The 18,077-nt window shown below is 51.0% G+C and overlaps 7 protein-coding genes and 1 non-coding gene across 8 annotated transcripts; 5 read left to right on the top strand and 3 right to left on the bottom strand.

Annotated features, from left to right (window-relative positions):
• Nucleotides 1–393: 393 nt before the first annotated feature.
• On the top strand, nucleotides 394–849 carry SCP_0505600 (hypothetical protein; the record flags this gene model as incomplete). Its single annotated transcript, XM_027758621.1, has 4 exons — nucleotides 394–469; nucleotides 526–587; nucleotides 647–724; nucleotides 799–849. The coding sequence occupies 4 exons, from the start codon at nucleotides 394–396 to the stop codon at nucleotides 847–849; spliced, it is 267 nt and encodes an 88-aa protein (XP_027614422.1).
• A 934-nt stretch (nucleotides 850–1,783) lies between these two features.
• On the top strand, nucleotides 1,784–3,469 carry SCP_0505610 (phosphoglycerate mutase-like protein; the record flags this gene model as incomplete). Its single annotated transcript, XM_027758622.1, has 9 exons — nucleotides 1,784–1,906; nucleotides 1,983–2,247; nucleotides 2,301–2,356; nucleotides 2,408–2,536; nucleotides 2,594–2,599; nucleotides 2,651–2,801; nucleotides 2,862–3,026; nucleotides 3,089–3,252; nucleotides 3,383–3,469. The coding sequence occupies 9 exons, from the start codon at nucleotides 1,784–1,786 to the stop codon at nucleotides 3,467–3,469; spliced, it is 1,146 nt and encodes a 381-aa protein (XP_027614423.1).
• A 1,566-nt stretch (nucleotides 3,470–5,035) lies between these two features.
• SCP_0505620 (hypothetical protein) lies at nucleotides 5,036–6,090 on the top strand (the record flags this gene model as incomplete). Its single annotated transcript, XM_027758623.1, has 4 exons — nucleotides 5,036–5,049; nucleotides 5,108–5,128; nucleotides 5,573–5,982; nucleotides 6,053–6,090. 4 exons carry the CDS (start codon nucleotides 5,036–5,038, stop codon nucleotides 6,088–6,090), a joined length of 483 nt encoding a protein of 160 aa, XP_027614424.1.
• Nucleotides 6,091–6,332: 242 nt separating this feature from the next.
• On the top strand, nucleotides 6,333–6,590 carry SCP_0505630 (hypothetical protein; the record flags this gene model as incomplete). The annotated part of the gene is made up of 1 exon (XM_027758624.1): nucleotides 6,333–6,590. The coding sequence occupies one exon, from the start codon at nucleotides 6,333–6,335 to the stop codon at nucleotides 6,588–6,590; it is 258 nt and encodes an 85-aa protein (XP_027614425.1).
• Nucleotides 6,591–8,758: 2,168 nt separating this feature from the next.
• On the bottom strand, nucleotides 8,759–10,856 carry SCP_0505640 (hypothetical protein; the record flags this gene model as incomplete). The annotated part of the gene is made up of 8 exons (XM_027758625.1): nucleotides 8,759–8,845; nucleotides 8,904–8,930; nucleotides 8,987–9,083; nucleotides 9,142–9,744; nucleotides 9,802–9,815; nucleotides 9,877–10,037; nucleotides 10,089–10,735; nucleotides 10,792–10,856. 8 exons carry the CDS (start codon nucleotides 10,854–10,856, stop codon nucleotides 8,759–8,761), a joined length of 1,701 nt encoding a protein of 566 aa, XP_027614426.1.
• Nucleotides 10,857–11,488: 632 nt separating this feature from the next.
• Nucleotides 11,489–14,513, bottom strand: SCP_0505650 (hypothetical protein; the record flags this gene model as incomplete). The annotated part of the gene is made up of 2 exons (XM_027758626.1): nucleotides 11,489–11,842; nucleotides 11,907–14,513. The coding sequence occupies 2 exons, from the start codon at nucleotides 14,511–14,513 to the stop codon at nucleotides 11,489–11,491; spliced, it is 2,961 nt and encodes a 986-aa protein (XP_027614427.1).
• A 1,099-nt stretch (nucleotides 14,514–15,612) lies between these two features.
• On the bottom strand, nucleotides 15,613–15,704 carry SCP_t0505660. The gene is made up of 2 exons: nucleotides 15,669–15,704; nucleotides 15,613–15,648 (listed from the first exon to the last, which is right to left on the bottom strand). It is a non-coding gene; the product is annotated as a tRNA-Ala (tRNA).
• A 187-nt stretch (nucleotides 15,705–15,891) lies between these two features.
• Nucleotides 15,892–17,820, top strand: SCP_0505670 (COP9 signalosome complex subunit 1; the record flags this gene model as incomplete). The annotated part of the gene is made up of 8 exons (XM_027758627.1): nucleotides 15,892–16,030; nucleotides 16,102–16,406; nucleotides 16,461–16,595; nucleotides 16,658–16,951; nucleotides 17,020–17,220; nucleotides 17,287–17,505; nucleotides 17,569–17,678; nucleotides 17,739–17,820. 8 exons carry the CDS (start codon nucleotides 15,892–15,894, stop codon nucleotides 17,818–17,820), a joined length of 1,485 nt encoding a protein of 494 aa, XP_027614428.1.
• Between the last annotated feature and the right edge of the window lie 257 nt (nucleotides 17,821–18,077).

Genomic DNA, 18,077 nt, shown 5'->3' on the forward strand with positions numbered 1-18,077 from the left:
TGTGCTAAGGTTCAGTACAGTGGTTGGATGCTCACCACGCTCTTGGTTTACCCTACTGCCGGTCCGAAGCGGGAAAGGCCATGTTTTCGTTGCAGTGACGGAGTGAGCAAAGTGTCCATGATGCATGGCCTCCGATCTCTCGCGCGGGGCGAGAGCTGGCACCAGTGACTAGTGAATAGCGAGATTGTGAACCGTCAGTATGTCAGGTGTGAGACCTCTCTTCCATTGAGGCACTGACCGCACGCACGCGTACAACTACTAATTCTTAACTACAATGAGTCTCTTGGGGATTTCAAGGCCCTCTTTCAGTCTAGGCAATTGGAATTCGAAAACCCCAAGAGACTTATCATCCCGTTCGTGCATCTTGCAATTGGTCAGAAGTCATCTGAAACTATGCGAGTGCGGGCGTCTCTTTCCGCTCACCCCAGTAGTTTCGTGAATGGCGAAGGAGGACCATGGCTGTTACAAGGCAAGTTCAAACCTGTTGCCAAGTTGTCGGCCGCGGCGGTGATCGATTGATCACAGGCTCGTACGGTTCTTGCATCGCAAGTAAGTACTGGCCAACGTTCGTCACATCCCGCGTCCTCGTAAGCATATTCATCGAATGTGGTTCCTGAATTTCCGCGAATCGAAGACTGTCAAGTAGCTGTCATTCGATGCCGATGAAAGACCGCCCCTGCCCCGCATTAATGCCAAGTGGCGCTCTTTGTGTTATGGCGGCCCAGTACGTTCATTTCCACTCGCAAGCCTCCAGCTTCTTCGCGCTGCATAGTGGGATTACTTATGTCTTCATAATAGTGCATCTTCAACAGGTTTTGTAACAGAAGCAAGAGGCTTCGTGGTGTTTGAGCCTCTCTGATATCGGTTTCCATCTATTCCCAGTTGCTCTTCCGCCCCTTGCATCCAGCTAGATCTACCGCTGTTGGTTTACTTATTCCTGCCTGTTGGCGACTCTATTGCTCTGAGTCATTTTGATACCGGCGCAGTGCTGGAAGTAAATCGATGTCGCCTCGTCCAATGGCTGTTCAAGCCTGAAGGCATTTGAACATGGGACATGATGGTGCTGATGGGCCCGGGTGCTGACACCCCTTGCACTTTAGGCCTGGCTAGTGACAGACAAGTTGATGAGGCCTCATGTAAGCATTCACGACTGCGTATGAGACTGTGAGATGGTCACTTCGCCCCGCTAGGATGGAGCCTTTAATGGAATTGCCTGTACCATTCACATTAGGTTTGGACCTCGTGGTACTGTGGTGATCGTCATGTGGCGGCGCATCCTACAAAAGTTGTTCTAACCTCTTGCTTCCCTTCAGGCCCACAACCGCATACGGCAGGTTGCATTGGAAGGTCAGCGACTATTCAACGCCTGTAGGTAAATTTCTATGACACTTAATATTGATCCGACAGTTATGGGAGCACAGTCATCTAAGTCCGTTTCGCAGCTTCTGACAGATGACTATGCTCTTCCACGCTCACACAAAGATTCCGGACTGGTCTACATTTTTATGCGACCTTTTACCAGTTGGGCAATTTCTCCGCTCATCGCAGGACCTGTCAAATCAACTTTAGCGCTCAATGATATATGCATTCTATTCCACCGCCGATGTACCTGGCACGGCTTCCAGCGATCCAATGACTCACGCACATGCTCCGCCCACCTCACCAGTGACAGGTTCTGACGGCGGAAATATACATAAGCGATGCACCGGCCTAGGTTCACTGTTTGCAGTATAAAGTCGCAGCTTCGATGCTCGGACCCGTGCAGCAAGTCCCTGCTTCAGCCATGGTCAATACTACAGGTCTCCTTGGTGTTGTACTCCTCGTCCGTCACGGCGATAGACTTGAGTTCTTCCAGGACCCCCTGACGTATAATCCCGCCCAGACTTTCATCACTCCCCTCGGAAGTGTGAGCATCATTCAACTGAATATCATCATTCTCGTGATGAATTTATGACTAATATTGCATTATTGGGTCCACAAAGGTCGAAGAGTACCAGCTAGGCTCTTTCCTGCGCTCAGTGTACATAAATACATCTTCGAGCTCGTACATTAACGGCCTCAACACGGATGTCGTCAACATCACTCAGCTCGACGTCCGCGCTGACGCATCCGGCGAGGGCAGCGTGATTGTCAATTCCGTGCAGGCGCTGCTTCAGGGTTTGTACCCGCCCACCACGGATAATAACATCACTTTGGCCAACGGTTCGACTATCATTGCTCCCCTCGGCGGTTACCAGTACATCCCAGGTTTGCTTCAGTTTTCAAATCCGAAGCCCTGACTCACAGAGTATTTCGTGCAGTGGACTCCGTTGAAGAAGACTTGGACATATCTTTGAACAGTTTCACGGACTGCCCTGTAGGTATCGGTGTGTTTGGTTCTTTTGCGAGTTGACTTGTCTTCTTGCAGAATTTCGACGCGCATATATCTGAATTTTACTCGTCTCCCGGTTTCTTGGCGGAGGCCCAGGAAGCAGCGCCTTTCTTGGCAGACCTTGCACCATACCTCGGTAACCGGTCAACGAACTTCACCAACATGGTATGTGCTCTCCGCATTGCACTAACCCCATGACTCATTGAGTGCACCATTGTGCAGTGGAATGTGAGTTTTGCGCATTTGTAGACAGCGACTCTAGCTGACGCGCATGGACAGATATTTGACTACGTCAATGTACAATCGATCCACAACAAAACGTTCTACGACATACTCCCCGCGGGATATGAGGAGCAAGCCTACTATTATGCTAATTATCACGAGAACGGCGTGTTCACCGACCCCGTGAGCGTTGGTGGTATTGGGAACAGTGCGTATTGCATTGTTGCACCGCGTCGGAAGTTCTGATACATTGTGTGACGGTACTCAGTCGCGATCCAAACAATTCTGCCCTCTATATTCACGGCGTTGACGAGCATGGCAGACGGGAGCGACGGCGTCCTGCTGATGATTAATGAGATCAGTTACAAGCCGTTCATCAGCTTGTTCAACGTCACCGACGCCGCACTTGCCGACCCCAGTATTGCTGGAATAGGTCCGTCCTGGCCGTTCACTCGCAATGACATGGCCCAAATTAATGACGCATCTCCATTGTAGTCGACTATGCCGCGGCCGTCGCCCTCGAGCTGAGTGCGGGCGATCCGGAGCCCCTGGTTACAATGAAGCTAAAGAATGGCACGACCGACGCTGAGTTCCACACCCTCAGCCTTTTCGGCACCACCGGCGGCGTTCCTCTGTCCCAGTTCATTGACACGCTTGCGGTGAGTCTTTCTTCCTGCGGTCTCCCCTGTTTCTCTCTATTTTCGTATCATTATGCGGCGTTGCCCACCCCGTCCCATCGCGTCTTCCTCCTTGGCCATGCCCGTGTGTTCTGATTTGTTATTTCGACAGCCGATAGCGGTCAACAACACACAGCAGTGGTGTGCGGCGTGCAACCAGACGACCCTTCGCGGGTGCTCGGTGTACTACCCATCGTAGATACCAACGACGACAGTGTAGAACCGCATGGCAGCGTTCGTAGTATTCGTGCATGTGCACTGGAAGCTGTACATATAACTGCTACAACTTCTGAACGGGGTGCCTTAGAGCATCGCGCGAAAAGTTTCCACCAGTGTCTGTCCATCCAGCTCATAACGTAATGCCTGCATGCGAAGTGAAGCTAGTGGTGCATGATGACAGCGAGATGCTAGCACGATAGCCTCCCAAAGGCAGGTTGTAGATACTCTGCATCAACCTCTGTGCCTCCGGATATCCTATCTGCCAGTGATACAGCACGAACTCAACACGCGCCTACTCATCAGCAAAAGCGGGAAATTTTTATGTAAGGTTACACCAGTTACATCGGGGTAGCAAGGGTTGTGTAAGTTACACAGGACTAGTAATATTTAAACCGATTTGTAATCAAAGTAAAGGTAGTAGAGGTCTATAAAGAAGATAACATAGAACAGAAATTGATACACAAGTTAGAACAAAAATATATGTCGACAAAGAGTTGTCGAGCGATGTAACCCAAGTCAAACGTTGCTCACCAGGTTACACAGTCGGAAGAACTTCTAGACGCCTACATACAATGTTGTAAGGAGCGCCTATTGGGCGTCTACTAGCGCTCTCCACAGAACTCGCTCCGAGTTGCTCTTTCGTATCTTCATATTCAGGCCCCCGGATACCGCACCAAATGCAAGCATTAAGGCAAGGCTCTTGTCCAGGCCACTGTCAGTGAAAAGATCCGAAGTTGTTTCGAGGCGATTCTGAGGCAAGTCTGAGGCTACTCTCGATGCATCGCGACTACCGTCCGCCGACAATTCTCGCCACCCTCACTCGCGTATAAATTCGCAGCATCTGCCACTGCAATGTGCCTGCCAGGTGAGTGCCGTTACATGCAGCTAACTATATCGCACAGGTCTACCGGGCTTATTGTTGCGCGCAGCTTGGTTGGGCTCCCGTGGTTGGAGCGACACGCGGTGCGTTCTATTTCAATCTCTATTGTTCTATGCCTGTGGGCGGAAATGTAAGTGTGTTGATTCCTAGTGTTGGTTGTTACGGCGGTACGCGGGTGTTGGTGCGGTAAGTAGACCTAACTACTTGTTTGTTATGGCGGCACGCGGGTGTTGTTACGCGGTAAGTGGGCGTTACGACGGCACGCGGGTTTCGGTGCAGTGAGTAGGCCCAACTAGTTCTAATGTAGAGCACTTTGTACATCTTGTACCACAGCAATAATAATATGTTGACATAATTTGGAATACCCCCACTTTTGAGAATTATGAAACCGATCTGAATGAATCGGTTTCGGTCTGTTTAGGACGGTCTGTGCCTACATGCTACAAGTGCATAATAAATTTTGTAGGAAGTTATATGAGCTTCATAACCTGTAAAATGTTTCCAGAGTTTATAACTGATTATGCCAGTTGGCAACTCTGCAATCTGACTCAGGATTACAATGCAATGTATTCCTTGGTGAAAAAATTGCGCAAGTTACATGGAATTACACCTTTATAATCTCTTTGGAGAAAATTCCCGGTTTTGCTGATGCTGAGGCCATCTTGTATGGAGGTCGTTTGGTTCGTTTAAGGGCAGATGCCGTGATGCCGACGCGTGGCTCTCACGTGGATTGTCCAGGAGACCTCAGTCACCCTCTATGTGCGCTTGTATTTTTCCTTAGCACCTGCAATTCGTGCCGCACGTCGTGCTCGCCGTGTGTCGGCTCGAGCTATCGTCGCCGACGACGAGCTCCACTACGTAATATATGCCAAAATTCTCGCTGCTCCCCGACATATGACTACAACAACTTTCCTGCAATTTGCTAGTCTCTGTCCTGGCGCACGTCTGCGCCCGATCCCGCGTCCAGCCTGAGTGCATGAGCTCGGCACTGGCCCATTGACAAGTACTCTGGGCTGTTTCGCGGCTGTACTCAGGCCCGTGTTGGACAGGCTGCATAGGATGTTGCCTCTCTTGGCCTCACGAGGCTGGAGCATCCTGTTTTTTTTCCTGACCTGAAGGGCAAGCTGCCGTCCTCATCACCGGCTGCACGTAAGTACATCACATACCACATCATATCTCATCCACTCACCACATCTGGCACAGCGGAGGCATCGGGCAGGTGACTACACGCACCTTTGCCCGCTCCGGCTGCTCAGTAGCAGTGCACTACCAGGCGGCATCCTCGCACGCCAAGGCAGACACGCTCATCTCCGACCTCAAGGCCATTGCCAGCTCCGACGCGCGGTTCGCCATCTTCCAGACAGACCTGTCGAACTACGACGAGGTGCGCCGCCTCCATGCTGAGGTTGTGCAGCAGATCGGGCATCCGGACATCCTCTTCGCAAACCACGGCATCGCGGGGCCTAAGGTTGGCCCACTGGGCAATATCAATGACATGCCCATGAAGGTGTTCGAAGAGATGTGGTGGACGAACACCGGCATGAGCTACATGCTTGCGCAGCTCTGTGTGCCGCACATGGAAGCGCAGAAATACGAACAATTTTCACATCAAGGTGCGCTCTGTGTGCCCCCTTGCCCGAAATCCATGGTAATTCATGTCTATCATAATCAGTATCGCTGCAGGTAATTCACTGCATCGGGCACTCATCCGACGCCACTGATCTTTCCACTGTTTACCAAGTAACAGCGGAGTCATCGAACCCCACTACACATCATTCAAAGCCGCCCTGCATGGCCTGGTCCACTGGCTCTCCCTGTGGTACGCCAAGGACGGAATCAGATCCAGTGCGATTGCGCCCGCACTCATCAAGGATACCGCCACGATGGCGAACCTGATGCCTGAGATGCGGAGCAAGATCCCCATCGGGCAACTTGGGAAGCCCGACAAGATGGCCCGCAGGACATGCCGCAGTCACCCTCTTCCCCACTCGTACTCATGCCGATGCCCGCGCACAGAAAGAGCAGCAGTCAGAAACTGGGGCAGGACTCGCGTGGCGGATCACGCAAGCATATCAGCATGCAGTCCCTGGTGCCCACGAGCCGGCGGGCAAGCCAGCAGCAGGTGCGGGAGCGGGAACGCGAGGGAGAATGCAATGCGGGGCTTAGCCTGCACCCATATGCAATGGTGCCGAGCCCGGGTGGGTACTGCGCAATGGCGTAAGGGCGTTCGTCACCGGTGTCGCTGAACACTGGTGCGCTGCTGGTGAACGGGAACGGCACGGGGTCACCGAACACAAACACGTCCGAGCCCTTTGTATATGTGCAGACACCGCGGGCAAGGGCACGGACTCGCGCGAGGACACAATATTGGCGGGGGCAAACCGCATGGAGCTGAACGGCTTTGGCGTGGGGGCACGCGGGATGAGCATGTACAACCGCGAGCAGATGATGAGGGTTGGGGAGCAGGAGACAAATACCTCTTACAATGTATATGGTAGTAGTGGAAATGAAAAAATTTGCAAGAATTTTGGCATATATACTATGTAGTGGAGCTCATCGTCAGCGATGATGAGCTCGAGCCGACGCACGACGTGCAGCAAGAATTGCTAAGGAAAAGGTACTAGCGCACGTAGAGGGTGACTGAGGTCTCCTGGATAATCCACGTGACGGCCACGCGTCGGCATCACGGCATCTGTCCTTAAACAAACTGTAACCAAACGACCTCCATAATCTTGGATCTAATGACAATCGGTCTGATATCGCGATCCCAAAGGCAAGTTGTACACCACCAGACGAGCCGGGTACCGGACGGATAACCAAGACCGAGGTTACCTGGTAGTTAACCGTCAGTTACCCATCAGAGGGTTTTGACACAGTACCTACCGAGCAAATAATATAGTTAACTGTAGTGTAACCAATAATGGCTGTCCACCAAGTAAACCGGGAGTATCCATAATGTACCCGGTGGGTACCTGACCGGTAGCTGGCTCTGGATACCCAGTGGGTATCTGGAGCTGGATACCGTGTCGGTACCCACTGAGCACCTCGCAAGTATCTATCGTGTGACCTGGATGTGATCACAAGAGGCAGGTTATATCACATACAATTGCACAACATTGCTACACTACAGTACTGTAGAGGAATACATAGCATGTAAATTAAAATGTCGGAAGAGGATAGGGCTGGAACGCAAGTGAGAGGAATAGCACGTCGGCAGAAGGTGGCGGGAGGCGAGAGGGTAGCGCAGGGTGCGCAGCGGGAGTAGGTACAGAAGCTAGTAAGTAGCCTTGCCGCTGCATGCTATGAGTTTTGTGCTAAGAGAAATGCCGCTGTAGTAAGGATTTAGCAACTCACCAATTAATGTGATATGGCATGCCTCGCACGAAGTCTTGTGGATACTAGTGTTGCTCCCTTGGGTGTTTGCATGTCAATGGAGTCGCTTCATAGATGTGTGAAAATCAGAAGCACAAAATTGGGTGTCGCAAGGAAGGGATGTCGTGAGACAATGCGTCAAATGAGCATGAGAGTGAGCAGTCAGAAATCGCGAAGTCAAAGACGCCCGTGTGTTTGAACAAGCCAAACAAGGCCCAACAAATGGCGGGATGAGCTCAACTTCTCAACTCTCCCGACTCATTCCAGTTTCTTGCGCACTCGAGTTTTCTCTTCTATATCACACTTATTTAGCTTGCTAGTGAGTATTAATCTTCTTGGAATCCCAAGATCTCAAAAGTACTTTTTTTCACCCCCGCAGAAACATTGCAAGGAGTGCTTGGGCCGATAGCAATGCCGGCGGCCGACGGCAACAGCGATGTGGACAGCGACAGGCTGCAGCAGGATGGATCCCTCAGAGAGTGCCCGCGATCATACTTGCTCATTATCACCAGTACATAGACAGTAATTTGTTTGTATATAGCACTATGTAGACAAGTACTTGCTGGCATGCTGCTGCACAGTTATCCGCTGGGTATCCGCTGGATACCCAGTGGATAACCAGCTCTGGGTACCCGTCAGGTACCCAAGCCCAGTCAAAATTGACAAGAGGCGCTAAGAGGGAGGACGAGACAAATCGAGTGGCTCGACTGGCCTCACTGGGGCTCGATATTTTGACCGTTCTCTCGATTTCAATCGAGCTAAGCTGAGTGCAGAAGAGTGAGACAGAGAGACTCTGGCAGTCTCTGTGTGCCTCGACATTTCCTTCCATTTTTGTCATGAATAATGTAGCCAAAACGAGCGCCACAGAGCGCTGTCGATACGATTCACGAAATTACATAGCTAATACGATACGATACCATCGAGACCTATCGAGAATGCACCCTACCAGCCGCTCCCGCAGCCGAAACCCACCGAGCGCCATCGAGCGCCATCGAGAATATGCTTCTGTGTGAGTTCCTACCCTCGAACACTGGAGACCGTCCTCAAGCTAGGTACGCCACCCGCCCTCTCCGAAATGGTGAGACGAGATATACCGGCTTTTTTCTGGTGCCAAAATAGATCAGAATATGCATATCGGAATAGTTTGGAATGAAACACTTACAAGACGCTTCGACTCTTCTTCGAAAGGCTGTCAAACACAGGTTCAGTTGGCTTCAGTACTTTGAATGAATCAATATAACATACCTTCTTCTCCGCGGGTGGGAGAAGAGCAAAGTAATGCTTGAACTCCGCCGTGGTCCCATTCAGGTGTGTTGTTACCCAATCAACTGCGCACAGGTTTCTGAAAAAGTGCATAGTTAACTGTAGAGATCATCAGTGTACAATGGAATGTACGGCACCTTAGCGTAACTGTATCACCCGGATGCATCTTGGTGCTAGGCCTTTTCGCGGGACCTTTGACAGTGGCAGTGCACGGAGTGCCAGTGTGAGAAGGGCCTGAAGTTGTGGGGCTAGCCGCAATGTTCGCGTGCACTGCGGACACCGCAGCCGCAACGGGTCCACAGTTTGGATGTCCAGCCACTGATTGCATTGCCATTGCTGCCGGCGCTGTGAACGACTCGGGCACTACACCAGCGGCATCACAACGGGGAGCGGTCGTTACGACCGTTTGGCCTGCGGAGGGAAGCTCCAGCTGAGAAGCACCAGAGGGGTCAATTGGGAGCACCATGGAGATTCTGGGACTTGACAGTGGTGGCGGCGAAGGGCGAGGAGCAATGGGGTCGGCAGAATGAGTGACAATGGCTGCAGCGATGGCGAGGGTATTGAGTGCGGGATGCACGATGGCAGCCATGTTCGCTTGACGGTGCATTGAAGATGTGTTCCCCACGGATGACGCTGCGGAAGTGAGCGCGGAGGCGTCAATTGGTGTGACAAGTGTTACGTTTACTGAGTCGGCCGTGGGCAAGACATTTGCATGAGCCACATTTGTCACTGAAGTAATCCTGTATGTATAGACGCATCAATCTAAGCACGACAATGAAGACATAAATAGCCCATACAATGGGTTCCGAATCTGTAGTTCAAATGTCAGCCTTGAGTGATTCGCTGTAACTAGTAGACAATAGCATGCATACCTTGAGCGCGATGCGTCCTTTACCCTTGTCAGATGTGCTACTACCTTCTTCCATGACAGGGACAATGTTCACGGCATCCGGTTTACCAGAAGTATGCAACTCGCCAATTGATCCACTCGGCTCGGAGCGCTCTTGCTCGATGATGTCGGTTAAGACGGGATCTGCAGTCATAATGAACCACTTTCAAAGTAAACACAAAATGGATACTGTACCTGTCTTCGATAATGTCTTGATCTTCTTGCGCGTGGACACTGTCAAATGCGCGTTCAGCTCAAAGTCATCGGAGCGAACTCGCTTGCTACCACGGAGCGTCGGTTCCCAGTCCACGGCGGTGTTATTCTCCGCATCTTCTTGCTTGCAAATGGGAGCTTTGGGGTGACAGTGATTGTGCCAAGATGAGTAGTTGTCAATTGCAATCTGCTCTGCCTTCCAGTTTGCTGTGCAGTATCGAAGCTCCGGGAACTGTCTGGCCATCTCCTCATTGTACATCTGTGCAGCAATCATACTTGCCTTCCCCCAAGACTTAGGTGCCTTACCGATTTCCGCGAGGTGTGCCCAGATGGATCTCGCGACCTTTCGAATCTCGCCAACTCTCCGGCCAGTGATTGGGGTGCCGTCTTGCTCTTCGACATACATCATCATGTTGTTGCCCTCATAAGGCTCCAGTGTCTCAGTCCGCTTTAGCCAGCTGTCCTTCGTCCACCAGTTAATGAGAGGGTAGTCAGACTGCTCCGAGGAGACCACTGCACCGACAGCAGATGGCACTGTTGAAGAAGGTAAAGTAGAAATCGGCAATTTAAATGGATTCGTGAGAGAGAGCGCCTGCGGGACACATTTCGCCAGAGTCTTGTATGCACTCCTGTCAATATTGACAAGTCAAGATGCACATGCAAGCAGTTAGTCGGATAGACATACATCATTGTAGTATTCTCAGTGTGAAGGACAATAACCTTGTGTTGGAGCCGCTGATTCTCTTTCATTAATTGCTGTAGTTGAATAGGAACCGGTTGCGCTGTCGATAGACTCGAAGGAAGGGAACTCGGGATATCAGACAAATGAAGGGCAGAGGAAGTTGAGACTATCGAATTGGAAGGAAAGAAGGGATGATTAGAGTTCAAGGTCATCTAGCTCAAGGATATCAGGACGACTTGTGCATGACGTGGCAACTACAGAGGACACTCACATTAGATGGTGATATCCGAGAAGTAGTCAAAGGCAGAGAGCGAAGATTAGAATGATTGTGTTTGCTATGCATGGCTGGCTTAAGTTCTGGATTGTCTACACTCATGACAGGCGAGTCAGAGAATGATGAAATTGACTGTGATGGAGTGACAGGTGAATCAGGGTCACTGAACGCATCTCCTCCAGCTTCTTGAATGTAAATAGCAGCCAGACCTTCTCCATGGCCATCCTGAGAGCAGCCATAGGCCAGGTATCGAGATTGAGATGACATCCCACTAATGTAGGCGTGTCGAATCAAGGGACTGGAAGCGGGGGTCAACTGGATTGCATAGTTGCCATATCGAGCACTTTCCGGAAAACATTCTACATTTGGCAAGTCTCTACGAACAGGCAACAATATTGGCACAGAAAGGAGAATATCTGCATCTTCTCAATTCTCCTCTAGTATACCATTGTCATTGTCCACGACCACTTCATCATTCCCACCCATATGTGCAACATCAAGGCCGGGTTTTTCAACAACAAAGAATCGTGTCCCAGCCTCTTCAAATGGGTTATGAGGAACCATTGCAACCACTGCCGTAATTACCTTCACATCAACAACTCGAAGTGCTGTATCACCCTGAGATGTCAACGACCACAGCGTGTATGATGATGCTTCAAGGAGAGTAGCGTGAGGTTGTGAATAAAGTGAGATAAGGGCAAGTGACTTGGTCTCATCATTGATTGGCATCTGGAAGTAAAATAGAACTTCTGCAAAGCACAAATTATCATCAAGTAGGAGCTGAACACACATATGTACCAGAGAATTAGCTTGAAAAGGTGTGAAGAGGAAGCCTATAACTGACCTTTACATTTCGAGCCATGCGAACATTCCTGAGTGTTTTCTTCTTCTCGTTCCAAGCAGATCGTGCAACTTGGCCATTAGGAAGCTGAAGACGAGCCCATCTGCGAACCAAAGGAGTAGCCATTGCAGCAGAGTCAACTTCCAGTGCATGCATGTCGTGAATGTAAACCCAAAGTGCTACTGCCTCGCATTCACGAAGTGGGCCTGCTGTTCTCTGCCTGGCACGTAAAAGAACATAACCACCACCAAGATCTACTGCACATCTTGGAAGATGATCTTTAAGTGGCTCTAAGTCTGGAATCATGCTCTTGAGTGCATTCACCTGGGCACGACGAAGTCCACGTTGTGATAAATTGGCAAATGGATTTGATGGCTGTCGTATCTCCTGACCGAGATTGCCGATTGTGCGTTCCATGGTCCACTGTGAGGAGCATATTGGAGGACTGAGTCGAACAACTTCCGTGCCAAGATGAATGAGGGAGTGGACACATGGCCAAACAAAGTGGAGACGGTCAACTCGCCTCTGATAGTAGAGCTGTTCAAATCCAATACAAAACTGAACTAGTGATTTGTGGGCACGCTGTAGGTCCTTGCTCGTAATCTTATGCTGATTGATTAGTCGGATGCCACAGACAAGCGTGCAGAAATTCTTCCAGTACTTGTCAGGAAGCACACCATAGAGTAGCCCAGGTCCTAATCCAAAAAGGTAGATGAGAAATTCCCATGCTTTATATCCACTAGAGATTTTCTCCGCAGAATTACGTGGTGGGCGATCAAAAGAGCCGGGAAGGTATGGTGTTGCATTGGCAACTGCTTGACCATGGACTTTCCAGACATCACCCTGGAGGACTGCCCAGTCCCAGGTTGTTCTGCTGTCAGTCCTGTCGCAGTCGAAGATGCCACACCAGAGTGGAATGAGAAGATCGGGAAGATTGAGTGATGCGAGATGCATGATGTCAGAGCCAAACGACCCAGGAACACCAAATGTGTATCGTGATGAAAAGCCAAGAAATATACTTGGCTTTGTGATTCCAGTCTCAAGACGTCTCTTGCGGTATTGAGTCTCACTGGATGAAGCCAGGAGATAGCGCAGATTTTCCAAGTATTTCTCTGGGGAACACGATGGAATACTGCTGATATCGACATCTTCGTGGTCACAGCCTTCCACGTCATAGTCCAAAGGCTTGAGCAGTGCCGGATAATAATGTGTACCTCCTGGCTTGTGGCGTCCTTTAGTGTCACAATATAAACGACAAGCTTGTCGTCCATGGTGTCCAACAAAGCCATTAAGATACATCATGCCCGGTCCATCAGCTGTAGCAAGGGCGAGGAAAGGGTGAGAAAGGAAGGTGGTGTCGCGTGCAGCATCCCACATACCCAACCCTTCTCGCTGAAGTGCAGCGAGGTGATGGAGCCCTGGGAAGAGGAACGAGTCGACATTTTTGGGTTTATTTGGACCAGGAATGAAACCACCAGTCAAAACGTGCCTTTTCTTATAGCGTACATCAGGCGAATGGTCGAAGACCACCCAAATGTAAATCCAGCAGTCCGATGCCTTATTCCTATAAAGCTGCGCTCCATCAAGGGAGAGCATGAGAATGATGTCGTCAGAATTGATATGACCATCCGCAACTGCGCCGAGATAGTCACTGTCATCCAGCAGGTCCTCGTATGACGGCAGAGTGCCATCACTTTGTGCGAGAGTCTCGAGGATCTCCTGGGTCCGCTTCTCACGGTAATTGAGATCTGTTGCACTGGAAGGATTTCGACGAAGTGCTTGCAGTTGTGGGCCAACAGGAATTGTATGAAATTCTTGATGTGCAATTTTCTTCTGCCCACCACTCGCGGCCAGCTGAATAGGGTCATATCGAGGCTCACTGCACTTTGGACAAGTCTCGAGTTCGGAAAATGGGCCAGTATACGCAATACAGCTATTGATACACATATCGTGAATGAGGGAGACAACACCACTGAGCTGCGCAACCTGGTGCTTGATTCGGTCATATGAAAGTAGTGTGTCCTCGGGATAGCGTCGCATGATTGCATCATGAACACTGTTATACGTCTCCTGCGACGAATTGCCAACTGCAAGGAAGAGGTCGAGTGCAAGGCAAAGACCAGGATCGGCGATGTCAACTGTGTTGCGAGGAGGGTGGCGAAGACGTTCAAGAGTGTCTGCATCTAATCGCATTCCCTCGTCTTCCAATGATGCACCTTCCAGTGCCCGAATGAACTTCATAGAGAGCTTGGCTTCGGAAAGATGGGCAAGATCAGTTAGTTCCTCCAAGTCCACGTCCTCTGGAGAAGCAATGTGGATGACGTTCGCATGTCCATCGTTGATCACTGGGAATGATGCAGGACCTCCCCGCACGTCTATGTCATCCAATGCGAGACATCCTGGATCCAGGATCTTATCAGGTGGCACTATCTGCATGTCTCCACTTGTGCTCTTCGCAGATCCACACGACCGGCTGACATCAATAGCACCGTTCTCACTGGGATTCGCGCCCGTGGTCCCGGTTGCAGATACACTGCCTGCTCTGCTCTCGTCCAGGTCCAGGTCCTTTGGATGGCTGCTATCTGCATTGTCCTCACTGCTTGTGGTCATCTCTGAGATGTCAACTGACCCCCGGTTCATGTCATTGATCTCAACGGAGGGCAGCAGCACACCAAATGTCAACATACAATGTTTCGGAAGGTCAGGGATGCATTTACACACCTCTGGTTCCACGAATTCCCGTCTCCGCTTAGTAGGCTGGCTTAGTAGGCTGGCTCTGTTCACCTGTCATCTGTGACATAGCCCCGCGCTTGTGCAGTGACCCTTCCGTAGATTCATCAGGGTCTACGGACTCCAGGCAGCCAGGCAGCTCGGAAGCAGCCTGTAGAACAAAGCTCTGGAACTCTGTAGAGTGCTGCACCTTGTTGTGATGACGGAAGGTGGAGGGAGAAACAAGCTTGCCGGCACATCTTGTACAATGACAAGGTACTCTTTGCGCAGTAGACATGGCAGACAGATTGGGAGATACAAAGCTTTAATGTATTGGTTCATGTGGCGGACGTACAGCGCCGACGCGAAGAGAGACAAGTCAAAGTAACTAAGTCATAGCCGGCAGCCGCCGCAGGTAGCAAGATGTGGAAATCGGGCAGAGTCATGCTACTCGTACAAATTGTAATGTACATAGAGACACACAGAGACTCAGGGAGACACGACGTGCTTGCCGCATGAGCAACATGTACTACGTGTGAAAGTATTCACCCAATCTCTCGACGCCTCTCGATTGACCAGAGAGGGTATCTCTCTCTCTCTATTTGTCTCGTAGCACCTCGTGTCAATTTTGACTGGGACCCAAGTTCGGTTGCCTGCCCGGTAGTTGTCCCCTGCCACCAGGCGGTAACTGCCAGTTACATAGAGGATAATTAGTGGGTCACTACAAAGTATCTACGGCAGGTAAATGACAGGTATCTTAGTCCATGTAACGAATGGTTAGTTGATTATAGTTACCCATTAGATGCACGGTATGTAATCAGCGGTTACAGGCTAAGTACCGACCAAACCTTTTCGGACCCGGTATCCGCCCGGTACCCGGCTCGTCTGGTGGTGTAGATACTGCAGGCTACTTCAACCTATACTTATGTACGCTGCCCGCAGTACCCTGAACCACACAAATCAGACCATTCAAAAGGGCACGAATCGCTAAATTATGAAGTGGACATTCAGGGGATTGAACCCTGGACCTCACGCAAGATCAAGATTCGATTATTATGCGAAGCGTGCGCGCTACCACTGTGCCAAATACCCTCCCGACACCCATCATTTAGGTTTCTGATCAAAGGTCAGGGAGGCCCCGATGATCCTTGCACCAGTACCAAACTACAGTACTTCCTCTCCACGACTCGGGCGTGCTCCAGAACGTCCAAAGTAGTGGGAACGTGGGAGCTTACGGATTCGAAGGACTCAGTCTGAGAGACGACACGGACTTGTCAACATGGATATCGATATCGTCGAGGAGAATGAGCAGCAGCTTCAGCCAGAGCCAGTCAAAGTCACCGGCAAACGGCCTGCCAACCTACCAGTCGACGAGGCCCACCCTTTTGACCTCGAGGCGTACATCTCAAGCTACAAAGGTCCGTGGCTCTCCGTCCGTCTGTCGGCGGTCATACCGTTGTGCTCGTTGCTGAGCTTAAGGGCCTTTCAGGACGTACATACGTGGACCGTCTGGTGCAGATAATTGCGTTATGCCCATCGATAGCGGCGCAGGCCCTGCAGCTTGCCCTACTGGAGGTGTTCCAGATGCGCGACGTAAACCTGTATCGCACGGTCCTGTCCACATATGAGCAGGTGTCTGTTGCTTCCAATGGCCAACTCCCGCTAGTCGGTGACATCGCGCCACTGAACCAGAAGTGGATAGACGAGACGAATCAGAAGAATCAGGTCGATCGGACGAAGCTCGAGGTCGAGCTGAAGACGTATACAAGCAACATGATCAAGGAGAGCATCCGGGTTCGTGGTTATCCTCTCGTTAGTCTCCTCATCTCGATGCTGACAAGTGCACAGATGGCGCAACGAGATTTGGGCACGTTCTACCGCTCAGTCGGGGACCACACAGCAGCACTGAAGTACACCTCCAAATCCCGCGAGTTCTGTACAACAAACCAGCATGTCCTGGACATATGTCTTTCCATACTCGAGGTGCGTTCGCCGTATTTATCTACATCGTCCTGCAGGTACTACTGTACTCACGCGTCACTCAGCTGCTCATCGAGTACCGCAACTACGCGCACATCTCAACATATGCCTACAAGGCTGACACTGCGCTAGAGGCCACAGCCAACATGGTGCGTGCGAACAGCAACAGTGCCGGTGCGACGGCGCCTGCGTCGCAGCCGAGTGTGAAGGAACGGGTGACGGCAGAGCGAGAGAAGGTGCAGACGAAGCTCGACGTTGCGATGGCCTTGTCACATCTTGGGCAAGGCAACTACGAGAAAGCGGCGGGCGCGTTCGTGAAGATCGGTCCTATCAAGGGCCTGGGCGACTGGACGGGCAGGGTAGGTTCACCCATTTCAGCATGCCACCAGTTCCGCTGACTGGTCTGTTGTTGCGATGAATGGTACAGATCGTCGCACCTGGGGATATCGCGATATATGCGACGCTATGTGTGCTTGCGACCTTCACACGAGGCGCGATCCGTGCTCAAGTGCTCGACAACGATAATTTCGGAGTGTACATCGAGCAGGAACCATACGTCCGCGAGCTCATCGAGGCGTACATGGGCAACCGGTTCAAGGCCGTTCTTGAGATTCTCGACCGCTACACCGTTCGTCAACCAACTCTCAAATTTCAGTGATAGAAATCTGATCATTATCTGGTTGTCCTTCCGCAGACACGCCATTTCATCGACATTCACCTCTCCGTGCACGTCACGAATCTCACCAACCTTATCCGCAGTCGGGCACTTGTGTTATACTTCCAGCCTTTCGCGTCGATCAAGCTAGAGCGCATGAGCACCGCATTCGGGTGGACCATTGAGGAGCTCGAGGAACAGGTGGTCTCGCTCATCCAGGCAGGCGAGATCAAGGCGCGCATCGATAGGCAGAACAAGGTTTGCTAGTTCTCGCTTGCACCAACGCCCTACAGACACTGACGCGCGTGGCTCGTTGTACAGATCCTGAAGGCGCGAGAGGTCGACCAGCGTACAGCGTTGTTCACCCGCGCGGTCAAGACCGGGGCGGACATGCAAGCGGCGAACCGCAAACTCCTGCTGCGCCTGCGTCTGTGCGTGCCATTTTAAGCTCCTTCGTGTTGCAGTCATGCTCATAGAGGGTGACTCTATAGACAGCAAGCGGACCTCGTAGTGAAGGCCCCGAAGGGCCAGTCTCTGATGCCCCATTCCAGTGAACTTGTCAACATGTATTGACCTGTGCATCTGCTAGAACCGTTCATGATCTGTCACTTTTCTTATGTAACTCTAACACTCTCGAATTGACTGTTATGTAGCAAAGACATTCGCATTGTTGGTATCTCTCACTGGATTATCTTGATCGACCATGGTGATTAATCGAGCGGCAACTAAGCTGAAGCCCTAGATCTGATTCCGCTAGTCAACTTGCGGTTGTATCTAATTGCAAGTCCTGCCCGAAATGCGACACTTTGCAGTACTGCGTTGGGCGCGCG

The sequence above is a fragment of the Sparassis crispa genome (genome assembly GCF_003851025.1).
Source record: "Sparassis crispa DNA, contig_000004F, whole genome shotgun sequence".
NCBI classification, from domain to species: Eukaryota; Fungi; Basidiomycota; class Agaricomycetes; order Polyporales; family Sparassidaceae; genus Sparassis; species Sparassis crispa.